The sequence below is a fragment of the Mobula birostris genome, chromosome 2 (assembly GCF_030028105.1).
Source record: "Mobula birostris isolate sMobBir1 chromosome 2, sMobBir1.hap1, whole genome shotgun sequence".
In the NCBI taxonomy this organism is placed as follows: Eukaryota; Metazoa; Chordata; class Chondrichthyes; order Myliobatiformes; family Myliobatidae; genus Mobula; species Mobula birostris.
Genome location: NC_092371.1, coordinates 216618026 through 216644344, shown reverse-complemented (window position 1 = coordinate 216644344; position 26319 = coordinate 216618026). Strand labels below are relative to the sequence as shown.

General features: G+C 37.8%; 1 protein-coding gene across 1 annotated transcript; it reads right to left on the bottom strand.

Annotated features, from left to right (window-relative positions):
• Positions 1–542: 542 nt before the first annotated feature.
• Positions 543–25594, bottom strand: LOC140194065 (ammonium transporter Rh type A-like). The gene is made up of 10 exons (XM_072251452.1): positions 25351–25594; positions 19975–20161; positions 17461–17611; positions 16746–16893; positions 14758–14924; positions 12916–13053; positions 8016–8149; positions 5657–5772; positions 2670–2743; positions 543–1467 (listed from the first exon to the last, which is right to left on the bottom strand). The coding sequence occupies exons 1-10, from the start codon at positions 25520–25522 to the stop codon at positions 1390–1392; spliced, it is 1365 nt and encodes a 454-aa protein (XP_072107553.1). The 5' UTR covers positions 25523–25594; the 3' UTR covers positions 543–1389.
• Positions 25595–26319: the final 725 nt, after the last annotated feature.

Sequence of the window (26319 nt, the reverse complement as noted above, 5' to 3'; positions counted from 1 at the left end):
GTTAAAATTTAGCAATGCCTCCCCTTCCCCATCTTGCATTCATGCCTCGTAACAAACTAACAGACAGACAGACACACACACACACACACACACACACACATCACACTTTTACTTTCACCCGAGAATATACCTAACTGTGACCTGGACAATCCCATAACCACCTAACAATTTCACACTTTATCACTTACCGTCATTCTAAACTACATCACAAATCCTTGTCCTCTTCATGACCCTATGCATCCCTGCTCTTTCAGCTATTACCACTCTTGAGGAAACTGCATATTTGACTTCAACACTCTAATAGTGGGAAATACAAATGCACTAAAGACATGAAAAGCGCAAGCCAAAGAAAACTGGCAGCTGACAACTAAGTAAAGAAAATTGGAAGATAAGAATTTAACACACGGTGAACAATTTTCTTGCAACCTGCATACTTGAATCTTAATCCTCATGGGGAAAATATTTGATCTGATTTTTCTCACCAAATAGATATTTTAGATTCCCTGTCTTGCACATACATAGTTAAAATATAGTTTTCTTGAGTTTTATTTTGAAATTACTGATTCATGAAGGGAAGTTTTTAGATACCATCAGGTCTTCAAAACCATGTTAAAGAGGTCATTCTTTATATGTGAATCTAGTGAGTAAGTTTTATCAAACAGTTTTACTGTGAACAAATATAACCACATCCATTTCTATCCTTACAGAATGATCTTTGGACACTGATGAAATTTCTTTTCTCCTCACTAATTAATTCTAGTATTTCTAATGAGAAATATGTAATATGAGAACATTTGAAATTCATATGCTCAAAAATCTTAAATATTTGAGATACAATTGATTTTTTGCGCTTACTATTTATTATGTAAGGCCGTCACTTTATGTTGAGCTAGTTTCTCAAACATTCATGAGGTGAGTAACCATTGGCTCTATGTTAATGGTATCAATTGCAATATAAATTCAGTCTCGAAACTAAGAGTATTCCCTTACAATGTAACTTTAGAGATTTTTATTTCCTCCTTGCTGCTAGACAATGCCTACAGCAACTCAATAGTATTTGATGATTATATTCTTAAGACATAGTGGTGCTTGAAGCTGCAATCATTTACAGACTTGTATCATTGCAACTCCAACCCAACAAGGAGAATTCTGAATGTATAAGCAAAACAAATGATGCCCCAGCAGTTTAAGAAAGACGAGGCCAAAGAGATTTATAAAAGGCTGCCAATTGAATAAAAATATTAAAACTTTTTCTGAAATGCATAAAAGATTGTAATTTAAAATTCTGAAGCTATTTGTGTTTTGTGTTATTCATTTACAAATTCAGATGAAATATGTTGAATTCAATATTGAGTATTGCTCACAATGTTCCTGCAAAATCGTGTTTGATCATGCTTCAGCATTAGTTATATGTTTTCCATGTTCTGATGAAAGCAGTTCATTGTGCTCATCTTCACTTCCTGGCACCTAAGAATAAACAGAAGAAAAAAAAGAATAAAAAAGTTGAATCACATTTGTCCTTTGGAGTATCTGTTGTGGTAGTTGACATAACTTCCATGATACTAGGATACCAAGAAATCAGGGCACTACATTCCAGTTGACCTATGATTAATTATTGGGAAAGTAATATGAGGTGGGAGTACAAAGTTTAAAGTAGCAGGGCACATTGAAATCTTTAATATGATTTGGTGGAGTCAACATGAAGAGCAATGATAGCAAATCATTGGATACATTGTAATCTCTCTTTGGATGGAGCCCCACTTTGGAGGTTATAACACAAAATAAGGGGTAACGAAGTACATCAGCATGGACAGAGAATTAACGAAAGGACAAGAATCAGAGAAGGAATAATAAATATGTCATTTTCGGATCCATGGACAGAAAGTTTTGTAGATGAATAGAGGCTTCAGCTATTTATTTCTATTAGTGACTGAGATGAAATGATAAAGTGTCATATGTCCAGGTACAAACGATTCAAATCTAGCTGGAGAGCAAGCTCTGTGCTGGATGTAAAGAATTTGCAGAAGGATGGACTAATAATGGCAGAGTAATACGGAAAAACGTGAATTAGTTCAGTTTGATGGGAAGAACATAAAATAGAATATTTTCTAAATGGTGGAAAATTAGTAAATATTGATTCTCAGTGGAATCGAATTGTTATTATGCCCTAGACACAAAATATTACCACACAGACAAGCATCTAAGAAAGCAAGTGATACACTGGCCTTGTGCTGCAGGAGACTTATTGCAATTATACAGTGCTTTGGAAAAGCCATATAGCTTTGATCTTTGAAACAAGGTAAGAATTTATTTGCTTTGGCAATGTAAAGCAAATTTACTTGATTTATTCTTGTGATGAGGAGCTTGTCCTCTCAGGAGAGATTATACAGGAGACCTTTGCTTGTGATATGACCTCATTGAAACAAACAAAATACAGAGAGACTTGAGAGGATAGACAATGCGAGGCTGCTTCCACTGGTTAGTGAGTCACCAGAGGTCATAGAATCATGCTGAGCATTCATTGTGATGAGAAGATGTTTTCATTCATAAGTTATGAATCTTTGGAATTTTCTACACACGTCGTATTAGTTGTTGGACAATTTGAGGCCGTAATGAAAAAGGATATTCCACTATTTAAAAACTTACGGGAAAATAGTATAAGTTCATACCTCCCAATAGATATGATCATCAAAACAATTTTGATCTGGTGGCTGTCCCCAAATTGGAATGCGAAGAATGAAACCTGTGAAACGAGAATACATCGGTTCATTAGGGTCCATAGATCTTTAAATAATGGTTGGCTTTATCACTAGAGTATTTACTCGGTATGTAGTAAGAGGGAAAACCCTGTCATAAAATCACCTCATTCTTATCCTGTTATATGGCCATCCAAATTGTTCTGGACAGTTATATTTTGACAGTTGTACTGGCTTTCTGTCATCACGATTTTTTGAATTTTAAGTGAACAGTAAGAAAGAAATAAAAGTTTTTAAATTCATCTATGTTCTTTTTGAAAACCTGCAAGAATATTTTCATTATGGATAGTTGCTACTTCAATAGGAACACACTCTTATCGTCTCCAATCAATAATGTGGTGATTGATTATCAATCTGTCTGTTAAAATGAAGCTGTTTCAAGAGCGCAGATTAATTCACAAGGTTGAAAACTGAAGAGAAATCTAAACTAACAGATGTTACTCTTGTAACCTGAAGTTGAACATTATGTTAATTGCTCCAATTTACCACAATATTCACAGTGGTCCGGATTTTAATGATTAGAGCATGCTGCCTGGATTTCCCACTCATCTGGTTTGGAACTCTAAGGACAAGAGTGGCCTGAAGCAAACAGATAAGCCTGGGAAATAGGGGATATGAGCAAGCACAGGTACAGGTGAGGTGCTCCAGTCCATCGAATCCAGGCCACTGTACATATTCTGGTAAAACGGAGCCATGAAATTAATCATAATTTATTATTCTCAAACAACATAATGATTCTGGGCCTCACATGATGCATTTGTATCACATGCTCTGGTCATTAAACTGCTGATGTCAGGAAATCCATGCCCCCAAAATTGCTGTCTTTTGAAACAGATAAGCACTTAGAATGCTTTTAAGTGTACATGAGAATCAAAAGCATAGCCCTCCCGAATTTCAGATTCTATTATTGGGCAATTAATATTCGATATTTAAAATTTTGGTTACGAGATTTGGATGTATCTTTAAATCCACAGTGGGTAAATCTTGAATGTAATTCATTACAAGGGTTTTCCTTGGGTTCGGTTTTAGGAACTTCGCTTCCTTTTACTTCTTCCAAATTGTATAAACAAATGAATACATCAATAGTTAAGCATACTTTATGTATATGGTTTCAATTTCGAAGATTTTTTGGGTTTAATCAATTTATTTTAGCAAGTCCTATTATATCTAATTTCCTTTTTCAACCTTCTGCGATGGATCAAGCTTACTTTGATTGGAAAACCAAAGGTATAATACGTTTTCGTGATTTATTTCTGGATAATTGTTTCATGTCTTTTGATCAACTTTCTAATAAATATAACTTACCCAGATCTCACTTTTTTAGATATCTACAGATTAGAAACTTTTTAATTACTGTTTCTCCTAATTTTCCACACCCATATCCAATGGACACTTTGGAGAAAGTTTTAGATTTAAATCTCTCTCAGAAAAGTGTTGTAGCAATTATATATAATATAATTATGAATTTATGTCCTGATGTTTCCAATAAAATTAAAGCTGACTGGGATAGTGAACTTAACATTATTATACCGATTGAAAAATGGGAAAAAATTCTTCAATTGGTGAATTTATCCTCTATATGTGCTAAACACGTGTTGATACAGTTTAAAGTAGTGCACAGGGCTCATATGTCCAAAGATAAACTATCTCGTTATTATTCTTATATTAATCCAATATGTGATCGATGTCATTCCGAGATAGCTTCTTTAACTCACATGTTTTGGTCATGTCCTTTGTTGGAAAAATATTGGAAAGACATTTTTGACATTATTTCAATGGTTTTGAATATAGACTTACAACCTCATCCAATTTCTGCTGTCTTTGGATTACCAATGATAGATTCAAATTATCTAACCTCTTCAGCACGCAGGATGATTGCATTTCTTACTCTAATGGCTAGAAGATCCATTTTGCTGAATTGGAAAGAGATTAACCCTCCTATGGTATTTCATTGGTTTTCACAAACTATGGTATGTTTGAATTTGGAAAAAATTAGAAGTGCGGTTTATGACCCTTCCATTAGATTTGAAAAAACTTGGAGGCCATCCATTCAGCATTTTCATTTGATGTAATTTGACCATTTCCAAACTTGTTTTATTTCTCTGTACTGTTGGTTGAGAGGAGTGGAGTCGTCGACACTAAGGTTTTCTTCTTTCCCATTTTCAAGTTGATAGTATTGCCCAAGTCTTTTAGTTTAGTTGACTAATTCTGTTTAGTTTAGTTTTTTTTGGGATGGGGTTTGTTTTTTTTCTTTTTCATGATTCTTCTTTTTTTTTTGCTTTGTGTTATTCATTGTTATTCTACACGATTGGGAGCTTCGTCAATTTTTACTATTTGGTTTTACAATTACTCATTTTAAATGTAACAATGTATCTCCTACTAATTGTATTTTTGCTTTGTTATGTTTTCATTCTATGAAATTAATAAAAAGATTGAAAAAGAAAGAGAATCAAAAGCATGAAAAAAATCTTTCAAATGAAATAAATTACAGATGAAACTTTGGAGTTTATAGGAAAAGTTTGGCCCACAATTAATCAATTTACTTTTAATCATGTAATGTTTGTAATGTATTACCACAGTATGTAATCAATTCAGTCACAAGTTGATGTTCAACATTGTTTATGAACTTGTAAGCTGGCCATTTAATCAGCAGATTTTTTTGGTCTTTAACGTTAGCTTCAATAACTTGTTCAACTTTAGGTAGGAAACCCAGTTTTAAATATTATGTGAATATTATGGAATGCGTATCAAATAAGTATTTAGCTGATATCACAATCAAGTTCTAGTTATGACTAAACTTCAACTAATAAAGTTGATAGACTGACTCTTATGAGCTTATGGTACTGAAATTCATTTTTACGGCTTGCCAAAATAATATTGGCCGAGTTTTATTTTCTGACCTGTAATAAGTCCTCCAACGAGGGCCACAGCAACAGATGTGCCCAGCCCAGCAGCTTGGTATCCAGCCTGTCGCATGGCAGATCTTGTTTTAAAATCAGGGAAGGTTGACGCCAATCTTAAAAAGATAATGTTAAATGTTAGAATTCTTATATTATTCTTATTACATTATTAAAAGGTTACAACGACCAGTTTCAGTGTTTAGTTGATAGTTTTCCTGTGCTGAATAACTGAGAAAGATTTTGTTCGTATTATTATATGGTTTCCTTTTCTAGTTTTACTGCTTTGCAATGATCTATATTATAGAGTTTACTTCCTAACTTTAAGCTAATGCTGGAGTACTTTATCCATTAGCATTGCACATCATTTATTATTCAGTTTCTGTCTCCAAAACAACAATGTATTTCATTTGCCCCTTCTTATAGTTTTATCATCTCATTTTCAATTTTTTACTTGTAAGTTGTTCACTGTTTCCCCTGCTCTGCATCCTCAATTGTACACTCACGACTGTGAGGCCAGATTCTGCGCTAACTCCATCTGCAAATTTGCAGATGCTGCCACTGTAGTGGGCCGTATTTCAAATAATAATGAGCTAGTGTACAGGAAAGAAGTAAAGAGCTTAGCAACATTGTGTCACTGCAACAACCTTTTCCTTCTTGTCAGCAAATCAAAATCAAATCAAGTTTAATTTTCATTCAAACCATACATGGATACAGTCGAATGAGACAGCATTTCCTTTGGGGGCCAAGGTGCATAGCATACATTCAAACTAGCGAGAGAGAAAAATATACACACATTGTTATGCAGGAAAACACATGTATAGTCCGAGTCCCTCAGCAACATGCAAATTACAGTACAAATCCAGGCTATCCAGCCTGTCATTCCATCAATCAAACACTGGAGGGCAGCACCAATGGGAGAGCCCAGTTCCCAACCGAGCATGGACTCCATGCTACACTGCCTCCAGCATCTTCTCACTCGGACTGCAGCAGCAGGCAAGTCCGCGGCTTGAGGGCTAGTCCTCGCTACAGCCAAGGCCACGCTGCTGCCTTGTTGCCTGTCTCACCACCAAACAAGGGAAACTGGTGTGCCGCATCTTACATTATTAGTGTACAGCAGGGTCTTGTGATCACAAGAGAACTATCCAAGACAGTCACTCACGGTTACAGTGCACGCTGATTTTGCGCAGCAACACCGTCTACACCCAGGTCAGCTCCTCCAAGCCCTATCTGGCCCATCTGCCGGCTTCTCCTTCTCTAACACAAGCACCAACTTCTCCTTCTCTGACCCAAATGCCGGCTTCTCGGGCCCGACTGCTGGTTTCTTCTTCTCTAACCCGAGCACCGACTTCTCCTTCTCTCGACTCGTCCTTTGGCTCCCTCGACACACCGGCCAGCAGCTTCGAACAACAGACAGTCACTGATGCAGTAGACCTGCAGTACCCATTGCTCTTGAAGTCCTGTATGGTTTTATGATCATAAGAAGTGCATTTTAAAAAATAAAGTGCACCTTTGGTTGGCCCCAACAGACCGTTGCATTCGGACAAGCAAAACAAAAGAGCTGGTAGTTGACCTGAGGAAAGTAGCTGGAGGTGGGGTGGGAGTGTACACATGCTCCTGTCAACATTAGCAGTACTGAGGTTGAGAGGCTTGTGATCTTCAGATTCCTGGGAGTTTATATCATCACCAATAGCCTGGAGATGTCAGGACCAAGAAAGCTCTTCTTTTTCAAGAGAGTGAAGACATTTAGCGAGCTCCTGTCAATCGGTGAACTATAAAAAGCACTCTATCCAGCATATGATGCATCACAGCTTGGTAAGGTAACTGCTTTGCCTGTGACCACAAGAAACTGTAGAGTTATGGACACAGCTCAACACTTCATGGAGACCAGTCTTTTCTCCGCATACTCTGTCTGTCCTTTTCGCTGTATCAGTAAAGCAGCCAGCATAATCAAAGACTGCACCCACAGTGGATATTCCCTCTTCTCCTCTCATTGTGCAGAGAATACAAAAGCCTAGGACCAGGTACTGGCAGATCAATAACAACTATACACTATTGAATGACTCACTGCAACATTAGAATGATCACTTGACCTCACTATCTACCTCATTATGATCTTGCACCTTATTTTCTACCTGCACAGCACTTTCTCGTAACTGTTGCACTTTATTCTGCATTCTGTTGTTGTTTTACCTTGTACTTCCTTGACATATCACATAATCCTTTGATCTCTATGAACGGTATGCTGGATAAGCTTTTTAATGCACCTCAGTAAATGTAACAATAATAAACCAATTCCAATTCCATTTCTAGAGTTAATGCAGATAATAAATAAGAGCTTGCTTTCTTTGGCAAAACTCACCCTTCCCCGTATAACTGATCACTGGCCATTGCTGCTCCGATTATACCAGCCAGACCTCCAATTAGTCCGGGTAATCCATGAAGATTATGTACACCACAGGTATCATGTATTTTTAATTTAGATGCTAAAATCGGCTAGAATAAAAAAAGAAAGCAATTATTGCAGTGTTAAGTAATTTTATTTTCTTATGTGTTTCATCTGAGAATCTATTAACATATTGGGTTTAATTTTATTGCAGTTTTGTGGTCTCCCCGCACATGTACTTACCAAATCTGGCATTTGACTTGGCAGCAGGGAATTTTAAATGGTACACTGAGGAAGCATTGCTCTAAAGTGTTCCTGAAAGTTTTGATATTCAGCAGAGCCATGCCCCTTACCTTGCCAATTGTAAAGCTTTGAGCATCTCTTAATAGATCTGTCTAACATTCAAAGGCAATCAAAATGAAGTTAATAATTCAATAGTTTTAAAATTAAGTATCTTTTAACTAAAAGTAATTAAAAGTACATTAACAATAAAATAAATTAAACAACTGAAATAATTGAAGAGAATTTATCTTCCTTTTTGCTTTATATTTCCAAACTAACAATAGTCATTGAAAAATGGGCTTCTAGATTCCGTGCCAAGATTCAGTAACAGATCAAACTGAAAGATTCCATATTTTTTATTCTCTCAGCAAGTGAGGGATAATGCATGTGCAGAGATCCTGGTCTTGATTCCATTTAAATAGGTAATGGAGAGTAGTTCTAAATGGCAGCAAGATTTGACGACTTCATAACTTAAAACAAAGCATCCACATTTATATTAGAATATCTAATTGTAAATTGAGAAAAGTCGTGATCAAATGAAGACTTAAAAAGAGATTAAAAATGTTGGTAGGCTAGTCAATGGAATCCGCGCAGTAATAATTCTGCTGAATGCTTGATTTTTAACTAAAACCATGAAACTGTTTATTCAAAATAGGAAGAATTCTGTGATGGTTGTGTATCTATTAGCAATATTATCTCACAGGAAGCAAAGATTACGATTATCTCCCTTCCCTTATTTCATCTTTTTAATATGAATGTAACCAGAAAATGTAACTCTTTTACTCTCACTATAGATATTGCCTGGCTCTTTGAGTGCCCCAGCATTTTTCTGTTTTTATTTTTGATTTACAGTGTCTGCATTTCAGATGTCCACTTCCTTCATTCTCCAACATATTTTTCCCACCATCATCTATTGATTGTCTTTATTTTTTATGAAGTCTTGCTTAATGAATGTTTTGACTTTTTCCCCAGGTTGGTAATATTTCTTATTCTGTTAAACCTGTCTTATATTTTGATTTCTCATCAAGGATCCTATTAGGTGTGGCTGAAGATAGTTCACAGAGGCTGTAGTTTATGCCATCAGTAAAATGTGCTGCAATTTTTCCTCCAGGATCCTCCAACAGTATCTCCCAAACTGGAAACCTTTACTACCAAGAAGGGCAAGGGCAACTGGTGCACAGGAATACAACCTCCAAGTTCACCTTAAAGTTGCACATCCTCTGAAATATTCATTGGCACTCGATCTAACTCCTCGAACTCCCTAACAGTGCTGCGTGAGTACTTTCACCGAGGGTGGGGGGTCTGTTGTCATTCAAGAAGGCAGCTCACCACTATATTCTTATGGGCAATAAACGCTGTCTTTGCCGGTAATGCCCAGATTGCAAGTAGGAATTAACAAAGAAATTTGTCTGGGACACGCTGGATGTCAACAAATGGTTCCTTGGAGAACTGCTGACCATTGTAAGCGTATTCTGAGTTCAGGATTTCCGTGTCTGTGCACTGTGGGTGAAAGTACTGACCTCTTGCTCTTCTCTTGGATTCATCACTGAGTTCAGATTGTACTGTAAGGTGCTGAAGGAAAGAGCTGAATACAAATTGTATCTGTCTCACCAGATTTATGCCAGGTATAACTAAGGCATCTAGAGCAGCCCCATTCACTTGAAACATTGAACTTAATTTAAAGGCAAGTTATAGGTTCTTTTTTTTTATGTTTTTCAATGAATATTTACGTTTTAATGAATTAATGCTGCAGTTTAGTACATTTATAAATAAATTCAATATTTTTGCTGATTTCTATTTTTTTACAACTCTTTCTGAATGTCTCCAGACAACAGAAGTGATAATGGGATGCAAGCCAGATGTGTACAATCTGTCCAATTATTTATCTCCGTTATCGTTACAGTATTTCATAAATCTATTATTAAGAGCCTCTGTTCCTGCTCTCAATATGAGAAATCCTATCCAAACCATTGAACTCTCCCCCTTTTACTGAACAGATTTACATTTTCAGAAGAAAGCATGGGATTAGAAAGGCTGGCTTAATAGACTTACTATATCAATACAGTAGCTTTAATGTAATTATATAGGAATCAAACTGGACACACTGCAGACTGTTGTAGAACAAAGGATGCTACGGAAAATCCTGGCAATTCTAGAAAATGTTTCTTATCCTCTGCATGCCACCTTGGCTGAACAGAGGAACACTTTTAGTAATAGTCTAAGACTATTAGACTGCTCCAAAGAGCGCGCAATATGAGGTCATTTCCTACCCTTGGCCATTAGGCTCTATAATAAATCAATATATAGCTGGTGAAGTGATGACCTCTCCTCTTAGACTGTTTGAGGTAACTTATATTCTATTCTTTCTTACTTCTCTTTTAATATTTGCATATTTGTATATCTGTGCACTTGTAATGCTATGGTGGCATTGTAATTTCCTTTGGGATCAATACAGTATCTATCTAACTATCTATCTACTATTAATCAGAGACAATATTAAGAATTTCTTCAGTTATTCAACGTCTCTTATTATTGGTTTGCCAGACATGTAGGGAAAAACATATTTACAGATAATAAATAATGTTTCCACCACAAGTCCTTATGGTAAAAGAATATTGTTTTTTTTTAAAGAATTTTGAAAGTCTGTGTAAAGCAAAATCAGGCAAGTATAGATCTGATTCAATAAACCTCTATCTGTATGGGTTAGACTATAGTCGGTCTATTAAGAACCATTACATATATTAGCAAATACATCCCAAATCAACCGAGAACTCTAAATGTCCAAAATAATTTAATATTTAGGCAATAAGACAGAAACTACCTGGTTAGGACATTTTATAGTGAGTGATTTGTAATCTTCAACTTTCAGGTAATGTATAATTGCTTTTTAAAGTCAGAAAATGCAATCCAAGAATCCCACAATAACTGTAAAAAGACAACTCAGCCTCACACATGATAAGGTGTCCTTGATCAGTAAACCTTAGTAGTCAAGAAAGAAAGAATAAATTACAGGAAAACAAGTACAATGAGTAAGAATAAAATCAGACAAGACCCTGAGACCATAAGATATAGCAGCAGAAGTAGTCCATTCAGCCCATTGAGCCTACTCTGCCATTCAGTCACGGGCTGATCCAATTCTTCCAGTCATCCCCACTCCCCGGCCTTCTCCCCATACCCTTTGATAAGGAAAAGAACTGAAGTGGGTCAAAGGATATGAGATAAAAGTGGAAAGGCTGAAAAGATTTTCATGGTAATGATTAGAATAAGAAAAATATTTTGATTTGAAAAACCTTTAGGAGTAACCTATTCCACTCAGAGGAATGAGAATTAGGCAAATGGGCAAAGAAGTGGCAGATGCAATGCAGTGTAGGGAAGTGTATGGTCATGCACTTTGGTAGAAGCAATAAAAGGGGTAGACTACTTTCTAAATGGGGAGCATATTCAGAAATCAGAAGTACAAAGGGACTTGAGAATCCTTGTGCCTGATTCCCTAAAAGTTAATTTGCAGGTTAAGTAGGTGGTGAGGAAGGCAACTGTAATATTAACATTCATTTTAGGAGGACTAGAATATTAAAGCAAGAATAAAATGCTGAGGCTTTATAAGGCATTGTTCAAACCACACTTGAGTATTGTGAGCAGTTTTGTGCCCCTTATGTAAGAAAAGGTGTGCTGGCATTGGAAAGGGTCCAAAGGTGGTCCACGAGAATGATCCCAGCAATCAAAGGGTTAATGTACGAGGAATGTTAACGGATCTGGGACTGTACTCACTGGAGTTTAGAAGAATGAGGGGGGATCTCATTGAAATCTAATGAATATCAAAATGACTAAATAGAGTAGACTTGAAAGGGATCTTTTCTATAGTAGGGGAGTCTTGGAACAGAGGATATAGCCTCAGAATAGAAGGATATACCTTCAAAGCAGAGATGAGGAGGAATTTCTTTCACCAGAGGATGGTAAATCAATGGGATTCATTGCCATAAATGGCTGTGGAGGCCAAGTTATTGGGTATATTTAAAATGGAGGTTGATAGATTCCTGATTAATAACGGATTCAAGGGTTATGGGGAGAAGGCAGGAGAAAAGGGTTAAGAGGAGCCATTATAGAATGATGGACCAGACTTAAATGGCCCAATTCATCTCCTTTGTCTTATGGTCTTATAACATTCAGCTCCCACACCACATATGCCTGCAATCTTGATGCACGTTGGCAGTAGTTAGATTGAGCTGGCAGATTCTGTATCAATATTGGTTAGAGTATACAAGAACAAATCATAAAATTGATAGCTATTAATATCTTTAATTTATAATTTTGTGGGTTTGAAATTAAGTTAGAAGTATCTTATGAGTAGCTGTTATAATTACAATTTATTTTTCTAAAGCAATGCAAATGTAACATCACTGGATGTTAATATATGAAAAAATTGTAGTTTTAGTCAGATGTTGTGTTGGGAATGGAATTATAATGTATTTATGAATATGAGGTTTCACTCTTTTCCTGCCTCAAATTTATACAAGGAGAAATCTCCCACTTGAACAACTGGTAACAAACATTTTCCCAAACATAGAAGTTCAATAATACAATAGACACAACCTACCGTTAGAAATTTAAATCCGACTGTCGAGACTATTCCAGCAATAAATCCAATCAGCAGACCTCCATAAGGAAAGATCATCATGTCAGCAGAGGTTCCAGCAGCTACGCCTCCTGCCAGGGTAGCATTCTGTATATGGACCTGCACAAGAAAACGCAAATGCAAAGCTTCATTCGAAAAATAACACTGTAATTTCACATTCTGATTGAAATCAAGACAGAAGGATTCAGGATTTGCTTTCTTCCACATACCCGCCTGATTCACTCACCAACCCCCACCAACCATAATCACACACATAGACCTTCCTACCCATTCTGGTCACTCTCAGTCTCTCCTGCCTCATCGTAACCATAGAAACGGTGCAGAGGAGATTTACAAGGACGTTGCCTGGATTGGGGAGCATGCCTTATGAGAATAGGCTGAGTGATCTCGGCCTTTTCTCCGTGGAGCAACAGAGGATTAGAGGTGATTAAAATGATGAGAGGCATTGATCGTGTGGATAGTCAGAAGCTTTTTCCCAGGGCTGAAATGGCTGCCACAAGAGGGCACAGGTTTAAGGTGCTTGGGAGTAGGTACAGAGGAGATGTCTTTTATGCAGAGAGTGGTGAGTGCGTGGAATGGGCTGCCAGCAACGGTGGCGGAGGCGGATACGATAGGGTCTTTTAAGAGTCTTTTGGATAGGTACATGGAGCTTAGAAAAATAGAGGGCTATGGGTAACCCTAGTAATTTCTAAGGTAGGGATATGTTCGGCAAAAGTTTGTGGGCCAAAGGGCCTGTATAGTGCTGTAGGTTTTCTATGTTTCTATCATCTTTACCTCAAGCTGTCTTGATTTTATGCCCGCCTCTCTAAAACCTTGTTTTAGGCAAGTACTTATCTGTCCTCTGTACTCATCTTTGCCAAATTCCAGCTGCCCAAGTCCTTTTATATCCCTATACCACCCCTCACCCACAATGCGCCCTGACAACATAAACCCCATATCAGCCCTACCACTACACAATTAATCCACTTACTGCAAGAGCACATATCCTTGGACAAGCCATCTTCTGATGACCTCACTCTGATCTCTTAATAAAGTTCACTGAGAGGTCAGCGAAGATCTAGTCACAAAATGTAAAACCAATTGAAGGCTCTCACCTTCCCTACTTTAATAAAGCTTTATAAACACATTCGAACTACAAGTATGGAATGAGTTTACTAAATATTCATTATCACTGGTAACCTTTATGTTCATGTGGATCTACTCTATAAGTTAGAAGATTGCGCACTGATACTATCTGAGTAGCACATCATTGTGAGCATTTCGTCCAAAAACTTCAGTGTCGGAGAGCTGATCGGAGGCTCGAAGTTTTCGGACGACTCAGAGTCAGACTCTGGTCGGGCATGGCAGGGAGAGTTTTTCTTCCTTCTCCCGTCTGCGTGAGATGTGGGACTTTTGAGAGACTTTGAACTTTTGACTGTGCCATGGCCTGTTCTTCATCAAGTTATGGTATTGTTGCACTGTTGTAACTATATGTTATAATTATGTGATTGTGTTAGTTTTTTCCGCCTTGGTCTCTCCTGTGTTTTGTGATATCACACCAGAGGAAATATTGTATCATTTCTTATCGCATGCATTACTAAATGACAATAAAAGAGGACTGTGTGTCTTCATAATCTAATAGGTAGTGAGAGCTTATCCTCACTACAGCTTCAAGCTATAACAAGCTTTAGATGTGTAAGGTCAATAAATTAATTATGGAAGGGAACATACAACACAAGACATCCTGATTGAAGAATGTGATACCCAACAGTTAGAGGCGATAAATACAATGAAGTGAATAAAGACAGAAGTATTAAATCTCACCATGTCCAACTTTCCTTTCTTATCAACCAAAATGGAGAGAGCATAGGCTGTGAGCACGCAGGCAGCCAGAGAGTAGTAGGTGTTGATGACAGCCCTGTACTGCCCATCCGGAGATTCTACAATGGCAGAGTTAAAGCTTGGCCAAAACATCCATAAGAAGAGCGTACCTGAAAAAAATATGCAGAACAATCTCTAGTTATGCTGAAGTTTCAAAAATGAGTGATTAGCATTGGAAACAGAAATCTTAAAATTACTGTCTATATTTACATGCTGAAGAGTGATAAGTTATATTGATAAAGCTATGCCAAAATACTGTAAAACAACATTTAAAACACAGCATTACATAATGAGTGTCTCGGCACTGTGAATGAAAATGTATACCAATGTTGTATGTGGGGGAGGGGGAAACGGGAACCTCATTGAAGCCTATTGAATATTAGCAGACCTAAATAGAGTGTTGGCGCATGGCCAAGTGGTTAAGGCGTGGGTCTAGTGATCTGAAGGTCGCCAGTTCGAGCCTGAGCTGAGGCAGTGTGTTGTGTCCTTGAGCAAGGCACTTAACCACACATTGCTCTGCGACAACACCGGTGCCAAGCTGTATCGGCCCTAGTGCTCTTCCCTTGGACAACATCGGTGGCGAGGAGAGGGGCTAGCAGCATGGGCAACTGCCGGTCTTCCATACAACCTTGCCCAGGCCTGCACCCTGGAAATCTTCTAAGGTGCAAATCCATGGTCTCAAGAGCCTAACGGGTGCCTATAAAATAGATAGAGTGGAATTGGACCAAAGGGCACAGCTTCAGAATAGAAGGATGCCCTTTTAGAACAGAGATGGGGAGAAATTTCTTTAGCCAGAGGGTGCTGAATCTGTGGAATTCATTGCCACAGATGGCTGTGGAGGCAAAGTCATTGGGTATAAAGCGGAGTTTGATAGATTCTTGATTAGTAAAGGTGTCAAAGGTTACAGGGAGAAGGCAGGAGTAAGGGATTGACAAGGATGATAGTAAGCCATGATGAAATGGTGGAGCAGACGCGATAGGCCAAATGGCCTAATTCTACTCCTATGTCTTATGGTCTTAAATTCATTATTGATCGGTAGAGACTTGGTTTTCAAATCTCCTTGGGGGAAGTACTGTCCATGTCTCGCTAGCTGTCAAGGCTGTGACTGCAATTAAAACTGAAAATCCTTGAGATTCTTACAATTGATTTCAATGGGGTTGTTGTGCTTGCATATGCATAGCTTACAAATTACCCAGCATTCATCAACATAGTAAAAGATGTTGCTGCTGGCTTAAAGCAGCTTTGAGATGACTACAGATGAGTTTGTAAGAAATGCCTGGCCCTGGGCTGAAGGATTTCCCCCTCTTATCAGGCCCGAGCTTGGTGGGGAAATGTTGGCACTACCATGTTGAACTGCTGATGTATTTTGGTGTAAGTTAGACCAAGGGCAAGTATCCAATACAAACGTGTAAGTGCCAGGCTTGTGAGCTACAGCTAGCATGATTTCCGGATCACACTTAAAAGGAGACACTGGAAGTGCTTTGTTGACTAATAACAACATGTTTATTGTTGCTGAGTTCCTCTCAGCATCATTGGATGGCAGCTCTTGCCATTTCTTTAGCGTTTGTCTGTTTTTTATGTGGCTGAGTTGCTATTTCAAAGATCAACCCTGTACAGATGGAAAGTGCGCAAAGAGCTGGCCAGGTTCAAACCCAGGACCACGCGCCTCGAAGTCTGGTGTGAATGCCACCACACCACTGGCCAAATGTGACATAAGACCATATACCATACATGTGTAGTTGTTTGGGGTGGGGTAAAATATTGGGCACAAAGGACAAGAGCTGAGTGAAATTCAGAATTTATTACTTCTGGGAAATCTGCATGGAAACCGAGCAATGTAAGATGCAGATCATACATTTTAAGGCACCTTAAACACTCCGGAACCCATAATCTGAATTCTACGCCAACCTGATTGATATACTTTTACGTACCAATCATTGCAAATAAATCTGAATGATATAGAGATCCTTCATTTTCATGGGGATCTTGTAAAGCTGGTCTGTGCAGAACTCGAGAAACCATCAGGCCAAAGTATGCGCCAAACGCATGAATCGTCATTGATGCACCAACGTCTTTGGCCTGTGAAAGATACAAGTAATATCTGCATATTTATCTGGATTACTTAATGTGTACAGATCTCCAAATTACCTTTACTATGTGAAAAACTCCACAATCCTATCAGGGGCTTTTAAGAATATTTGAATTTGATTTGCACACAAAACATTAATACAGTGCAGTATCATTAATTAATACTTTTCATAGAATCAGAGAATGATACACCACAGAAGAAAGCCATTTGATTCACTGTGGCTCAGCAATCCAATTAATTCTACACCCAGTGCTACTTTAAGCGGCCACGACCGTATAGCTTGAGCAATGATACAGAATGTGTTTGCATTTCTACCCCATCATAAAGTCAAAGATCCCATGTGCTTTTTAGCTTTCTCAACTTGTACATTCACCTTAAAAATGATCTGGATATATCTCCTGAAACCTTCCCTTTTTCCAGAATCCAAACTTAAATCTAGACCTACATCACTTGATCACCTTCTCCCTATACACCAGATGTTCCTTTCTTTCACCCTACGTTACCTTCTACACTGTTGCATTGTGTACATAGTCTCTCAAATCTTGAAGTGTACCTACCTTCAGGATGCCAGTAACCAGGTGCTCATTGACAGCAAATATTGTTATCTCCAACAAAGTCATGATCAGAAGCTGGACCGGATTTGTCTTCCCCAAGATTGCTCCAAATGAAATCAGGACCGTTGCTGTGCTGAAGTCTGCGTTGATTAAGCTGAAGAACAATGTTTGTTATAAGTTTTGTTGTTCTGAGTTAACTTGAACAAATAGTACATGGTATTGATTACAAATGGTTTTCACTGGAGTCAAGATTCAGCAGCGTGGCTCCTGATATTTTCTGGGACACTGGCTGAGTTGGTTTCAATATATCCATGTGGACTTTTGTAGTGTGTACTGCTTAAATCTTCCTAACACTGGAAATGTTAGGAATCAACTTCAATCAGTATGTAATGCAACAGATCCACCCCATCTATACATTTGCTGATGACACAACCATTGTTGGCAGAATCTCAGATGGTGACAAGAGGGCGTACTGGAGTGAAATATACCAGCTAGTTGAGTTGTGTCATAACAACGTTAGCAAGACCAAAGAGCTGATTGTGGACTTCAGGAAGGTTAAGACGAGGGAATACAAACCAGTCCTCATAGAGGAATCAGAGGTGGAGAGAGTGGGCAATCTCAAGTTCCTGAGGATCTAACCTGGACCCAATATTTAGATGAGGCGGCTATATTTCATTAGGAGTTTGAGGAGATATGGTTTATCACCTAATACCCTCGAAAACTTCTACAAATGTACTATGGAGAGCATTCTAACTGGCTGCATCAGTGTCTGGTATGGGGAAGGGGGAAATTGCACAAGAGTGAAGTAAGTTGCAGAAAGTTGTAAAATTAGTCAGCTCCATCATGGGTACTGGCCTTCATAGTATCCAAGACATCTTCCAGGAGCGTATTCAGTTTTTTCCTATATTTATCATGTATTGCATTGTACTGCTGTCATAAAGTTAACAAATTTCATGACATACGCTGCTGATATTAAACCTGATTCTGACCCCCTCCAAACTCCCAACCCAAATGACCGATTGCCCACCAGTATTCCTATTGAACAAGATCATCAGGCACTCATCTGTTAATTGGAGAATGATTCTTGTTGACTTTTCTACAATTCCACAGACACTTTGAGAATAGGAAATTGTTAGTCTTAGGGAGTGGTGTAGCAAACGTTCTTCTGATTTGTGATGCAGTGAGACAATGGCTGATGATTACTATATCACCGATTGTTCTGTTAAATGTGGTTAATGGATTTGTCAATCATTCCAACACTGGAAATAAATGGGCCCAAGACACTTGGCAAAACCATGAGAAAGGTTGGTACATTATTCAGGGATTTTTTTTTCAGGGCTACCAATATTTCAGGCATTCCATTGTCCATTCCCGTTTATTTCGATGATGTAGAGTACTACAGAGAATGCATTTAGAATATTGTTGACAGGTCTGGTCTCATGACCTAAGGAATGATAATCTTGCAAAAGAAGAATGATAGCAAATGTTCACCAGAATAAATCTGGGGATCATGTGTTTGAGTAATGAGGAGTGAAAAACAGGATGGACATGTGCCTGTAGATGTGGAAAGGATGTTTCCCATGGGGGGTGGGGGGGGAGTCTATGATGAGAGGGTACAGCTTCAGAATAGAGAGGCATTCATTTAAAACAGAGATGCAGAGAAATATCTTCAGCCAGAGGGTAGTGGATTTGTGGAATTTATTACTACAGGCAGCTGTGGATGCCAGGTCATTGGATGTATTTAAGGCAGAGCTTGATAGGTTCTTGATTGGATATAGCATCAAAGTTTATGGGAAGAAGGCCAGGGAGTGGGGCTGAGGAGGGGAAGAAAAGGATCAGCCATGATTAAGTGGTGGAACAGACTCGATGTGCCAAATGGCCTAATTCTATTCCTACGTCTTATGGTCTTATGAAGAATAGAAAATGATCAGAATGAAATTTATGAAACTCTTAAAGAGGAGCTTGGCAGGTTAGATGTGGAATTAGATGTATTTTTTGGTGGTGGGGGGGGGGAGTCTAGAACCAAAGTCATAGTCTCAGAAGGACTGGCTGTTAGGGACAAAGATGAGAAGATATTTCTTCATCCTAAGCATTGGAATTTTCTCCCAAGAGGTCAGAGAAGGTTCAACTTGTGATTATGTTCAAGGCAGAGGCAGAGTTTTTAATACTGAATGTATCAAAGGTTTGTGGTTAGTGGCACGGAGGTAGGAGACTTCACTGTTACATATCAATACCCTTAGCTTTTAGAATTATCATCAAAGAGCCATATTAGAGACTAAAACTAAACTAATATAATATGGGGGATTTTATGATCTGTCTTCGCAACTGATTTCTCATATTTAGATGCCCAGATGATCAGGATATTTCATCCATTGATTTAAATGCATTTAAAGCAATGTGGTGGGGCTATCCAATCACTCTTGTAGTACTCTGATAGACTCTGATAGCACCAAAACCTATTTAGACTTTATTACAAACATTCAGTTAGCAACTAATGAATAAAGAGAGTAAACGTACCTGAGAATGTTGACCTTGATTTGTCTGTCATGTATATGGTGCAACCAGCCTTGCATCAGTGTGCCCCATTGAAGACCAAAGGCAGCAATGAGCAAGTTGAATCCCACACTGCTGAATCCATATTTCTTCAAAAAAGTCATAAGAAAGCCAAATCCCACAAAGATCATGACGTGCACATCTTGGAAACCTGAATAAGGAACACATGTTTACTATTACTTGATTATCCTAAGCATTATTGAATAAGGTGTGTGTGTGTGAGGGGGGGGCACAATTTTCCTGACTTCCCTTGCCTTTATGATGGATAGGAGCCATGTACATAAATTTCAGTGTACTGACTCAGCTCCAGGAAACTGCCTTCTTACTATCAAACTCTTAACTTTCAGCCTACTGTCACAGAGGTGCCACCAGGTGGCACCAAGCTCTTTTCTGAGAATTAATCCTTCAGATCTGCAGATGCTTCAGTTTGGAGAAGTGAAGTTTGTCTGAAACTGAGGAAAGCATTCTCAGAAACTGAAAATACTGGAAACATTCTGGTGAAAGTGTCCCTGCTCTGACAAGTTAACTCGGTTTCTCTTTCCACAGATACTGGCAGAGTTTCTAGAGTTTCTGAATTATTTCCAGTTTCCATTTATAATTTTTTAAAAATTTTCAAACCTTTCTAAAAATCAGTTAATAAGAATAAACCATCCCCTTAATTTGATTTACACATACACGCCCCCACACACACCCACATGCACACAACCATTTTGGTACTGGGCTAAAATCCTAAACAACTGAATCAAAGTGGAAGATGTGAGAGCATAACATCTTCATGACATGCTCTCTACAAGAAACTGACCCATCATCTCTCCCGAAGAACTGCTTCAGTAGGAATGGGCAGCAAATTCTGACAATGCTAGAAATGGCCATATCCAGGATAAAATGAAAAGAGTCTGCTTTATACAAAGAAGCCCACAAGGGGGCAATGTGGCACAATCTTTGCAGCATCTTCTATGAAAGTATGATTTATCTGTTATGCCTTGACATAAATTTGGCAAATAGAATTGTTTTCTAAAATAATACCACTTTAACATAATAGTTTTCTTTAAGTGCGACAGAATTTACAAATGTCATTCACCATTACCTCTACCAGATATCATGACAATTATTTTTTACTGTAGTTATATCTAAAGATTTAAGATAATCTTCATTTGTTACATGTGTATTGAAACATCAAAACATACAGCGAATTGTGCCATTTGCATCAATGACCAACACAGTCAAAAATTATGTTGGGAGCAGGCTGCAAGTTTTGCCATGTTTCCAGCGTATTATAGCATGCCACATGGGGTGGCATGGTTAGCAGAACATTTTATAGTACAGGAGATCCGGGTTCAATTCCCGCCCTTGTCTGTTCGGAGTTTGTACATTGTCCCCACGGTCACGTGCATTTCCTCCGGGTGCTCCAGTTTTCCTCCCACAGTCCAAAGACCTACCACTGGCAGGTTATTTGGGCATTGCAAATTGTCCGGTGATTAGGCTAGGATTAAACTGGGGGATTGAAGGGCCAGCGCAGCTTGAAGAGGCAGAAGGGCCTATTGCAGGCTGTATCCCAATAAATTACCTCACGTTTTTTAATAGCTTTTAAAAAAGTGTTTTTTGCACTTTTTTAATCTATTCAATATATGTATACTGTAATTGATTTACTTACTTATTTATCATTATTTATTTATTTTTCTTTTCTATATTATGTATTGCATTGAACTGCTGCTGCTGAGTTAACAAATTTTACGTCACATGCCGGTGGTAGTAAACCTGATTCTGATAAATATTAAATAAACATACTAACCTATATGTCTATTTTAGAATGTGGGAGGAAACTGGAGCCCCCAAAGGACACTCACGTGGCCACAGGGAGATTTTCAAACTTCTTACAGGCAGCAGCCGGAATTGAACCCTCAACCTTATGATCGCTGGTGCTATAAGGCATTATAGTAGTCATAGTCATACTTTATTGATCCCGGGAGAAATTGGTTGCATTATGCTAACCACCACACTACCTTATCTCTACCAATATAGATTCACGATTGTTTATTGTTCTTCAGTACACGAGTGTAAAGGAGAATGAAATGGTTGTTACTTTGGATCTGATGCAGCATAGAAACACAATAAGCATAAAGAACAAATAAACAAAACACAATAAATATAAAGGCAATCCTGTAAGCACAATGTACAAGTAACTGAGTGTGGCCGTATATACATAAAACAGGCATAGACTGGTTATATGTACATAAAGTGACACCAGGTGCCGGAGTATCTGAAATAGAGTGACACTGTCAGGAAATGATAAAGTGACAAAGTGCCTCTTGGCATGAGGAGCTCTTCTAGGGAGCAACAGGGCATATGAAAATGCAGTAGGGTAGTGACTGTGTCAATGTAGGTATGAGGTGTGGAGTGTAAATGTACAATAGCAGTGCATGAGGGATGAAGGGTGCCTAGTGGCTGATTTGTCTGTAGTGCTGGTGGGGATGGTGGGATGGGTCAATGGGAGGAGGTGTTGATCAGCCTAACAGCTTGGGGGAAGCATCTGTTTTTGAGTCCTGTGACCCTGGTGTGGACACTATATAGCCTTTTTCCTGATGGCAATGGAAGAAGGCAGGCAGAATGGGATCATTCGTGATATTTCAGGCCTTTATCTGGCACCTTTCTGTATATATGTCCTTAATGGAAGGTAGACTGGTGCCGGTAATGCACTGGGCAGTTTAGTTATCCGCTCTGGAGCCTCCTGTCCTCCGCAATCCTCCTATCTCTATTATCGCTGACAATATATTAACAAAGATTTTGATATTTAAGGATTCCATTGCATATTTCTCCAAGACTGAACCTTATCTGGTAATTAAACATGGGTTATAATTTCACAATGTGCTAATTTAGATGCTCAATTTGTACAGAAGGAATTTGATTGGTGGGTATCATCTTGGGTTTGAATTTCAACCCATTGTTTTACACAATGTACTCTGTGGCATTTAAAGCTCATCTGCCTAACTTGACTGTTCACTACAGTTAACCCCTGTCTGGAATTTAGTTACCTTCAGGTAAATGTGCTCAACCTGCAAATAAAGTCCTCCTTATCCAGTTGGGGGGCAGTTGTGATGACTTACCTTACAGCTCTTGTTTCATGGTAGAACCTGCCACTATATTTTGATCTGGAAATCCTCGTTCCTGCTACCCTATGAGCCAATCAATAAATTGGAAAAATGCCAAATGCAGGCAAACATCTACCAATCTGAAAATCTGTTTAAGAAAGTTCAGTTCTCTTTAATTTAATACCAACAGCATTTACAAGTTTGCAAAGAATTGCATGTACACTAGTTTACAATGTAGTAAAGGAACCCTGGTGGGTTAATTTTGAGTACTGGCATAATATCCTGCCCTTTAATCACTTCTACGTCAAAGTCCTTATGTTGAGTTTCTGCTAATTTCCCAGTCATTAGAATGATTATTCTTTGTAAAATATGTCTGGCTAGTATGAAAAAGTAGTGAAAACAAAATCTAAATACTTTGATGAGTGAATCTACAGATTAACAGTCAGAATCCACCACCACTGTGACACTGGTAGAGCTAGATTAGCAGATTTCCCAGACTGCTGGATATTATTAATATTGTAAGACAAATTTGTTTCACATAGTAGTGTTATAATATTTTCAGGGAATCCAGTGGGTTTAGAGAGAGCAGAATGTACACTAGCCCACTGGACCGTGCCACTGGCTGCATGACCCTAATCTTGCTGTGCTCTGCACCCGTGCTTGCACTTCACACCCCTGGCTAGTATTCTACACTAATGAACATGCTGGATCAGGATTCCTGAGTAATTGGATGTCAGATCAACAGGGCTTTGCTACATATCCTGTTAGCTCCAAGCATATTCACTATGCTGCTTAAGAAAATAGCCAATGTATTGTGCTAAAACTTCCTTTGTTCAACTTTAACATTTAAAGATACAAAAAAAACAGTAGAGCATGGAATAATATATATCTTTTGGTAATTTAAATTATGCTATGCAATTGAACTGATATCTGATGTTTTGGCACAGTCTTCCAGAATGAGAGGTATTATATAAAAGATCTATTGCAAACTTTAGCTGCAAAAATCAGAGAGGATTTGAGTGTCAATTTGAAAGTTTTAGATACAATTGATAAATCATTTTTACTTCACTTTCAGTGTTTACTTGTTTGTATAGAATGTTAATGTCTTATTGACACTAACACATTCCAGAATATTTGGTACTTTCCACACAAAAGTCAAGTGTATCACAGATACTGAAAGCAGGATCATTTTTAACTTTTCACTTGCCTGCTTGTTGTAGAATAGACTCAATTTTTCTTCCATTGAATTCAATAGAATAAAATGTCCATGGTTTCTACAAACAGCATTAACCCTCTTTGTTGAACTGAATTGGAACTGCTCAATTAGAACTGAAACATCTACTTGGAGGAAATGTTTGAGTTCAGCATTCTGAAACAGAACACTTGGCAATAAAACTAAAAGTTGGTTGAAATACACGAAGAAACCATCAAACGGGAAAAAGGAAGTAACAAGGAAATAATGTGCCTATCTTTTTAAATGTTGACAGTTGTTTGACTATTTTAAGTATTCACTGTTCTAATTTTAAAGTTTTGGTATATAGCAATACTAATGCTCATCTCCAAATTGAAGTCCAGTCATACCTAAAATAAAAACAAATTGTAAATGACTTACAAATTAATTGAATTAGGACTCAGATTATGGTGGCGGATTCTCTGTAATATGAAGCTACACTAGGTTTTTTGAGTGGAACATAATTACTCAACTATCAACTTATGTAGTTACAAGTAATGATGCATTAAATTTAGTCAAAATTGTAAGGAAGTCTAAGTAAACAAATGCATTAAACAATGGCGGTATTATAAAACCTTATACTTCCATATGATGAATATCTTGGTAGAACTTTCAATTCAACATTAATACGTGATATTCCATTCTTTTTCATAAGTGTACCCCATAAATAAATATAATGTAAATGCGAACATTTGAAACATACAAGTCACTAAATTTATCCAGATGAGCTAAGTATTTAATATCTAATTAACTGACTTTGGATCTAAGTGTTTCTGCAGAGAAAGTGATCTTTATTTCTTTAAAGCAACTTTATATTTTAAAAAGGAAAACAAAATATAAACAAGTGCAAAAGCTATATTTAAAAAAGCACTGCAGAAAAGAATAGAGTCTTGTCAGGTTTTAAAGATATAGTATAGACATTATGTAATTGAAAAGCAAAAAATGCTAAATAATTGCTTTGCATGACAATAAATAACTGAACAAGCATAACCATCTTCTGTTCACTTTAGACATACTCACTTGGATATAGATTGTGGAATTGGTCTAGTCCGCTGGAGCTATTAGAAAATCTAGAATCAGCTTCTTGATCATATTTAACAAAAACTGCATATAGAATAATGATCACAACTTCCAGCAATATTGCCAGGATAGGAAACTTCGAACGCATGTTGGTAGAGTAGGTCGCAGGCATCACAGACTTTATCTTTGTCCTAACAAACTTTCTGAGATATACCACTTGAGTTTAAAAGTAGACTGAAAGCCAATGACAGAGGAATAACACTACTCGGTAGCTCACACCCATTGCGAAAGGGAGGGATTATTTGGCAGCTGTCCAAAGGCTCTATCTCCTTTGTTACGTACTGTAATTTTATAATATTTTATTTACAAAAAGTGAACACTGTTGCTTATCCAACTTTCTAGAAAATGATGTTATGCTCCCAGAATGTATCAAAATTGCATGTGAGAAACTGTCTGCTTCTACAATTTTCCCAGGAATGTGCAAAAAAGCGTAAAGAAATAATAGTGGCTTATGTAATTTGCTTAAAGAGTTTCCCTGGATAGAGAGTGTGAAATTCCAGATTAAATAACTAGAAATGTAGAAATAAGATGGAAATAATACAGCAGACCAATAACAAAGTTCTGTTTAAAGGCATATGGTGAATCAGCTCTGTCTGCCCAGAGTGGCAACTTTTTTCATACCACCTCTGCTTACCAGAAGGGCAACATTACAACCAATTTGTATCTGCCCTTGGATAATTTATGTATGGCCTCCTCAACTCATCCATTTCTTTAAAAAAAACGATTATCTTATCTAATCATCTGGTTGAGATTTCAGGAGGAAATTCTTTAAACAGAGAATGACTGGAATGCGCTGCTCAGAACCAGGAGGAATAATTGAGATGATTATAATGAATGTACTTAAGGGAAAGAATGGTAAACTTACAAGTGAAAAAACAGGATATTGGAAGTCACTCTTAGGAGAAGAGC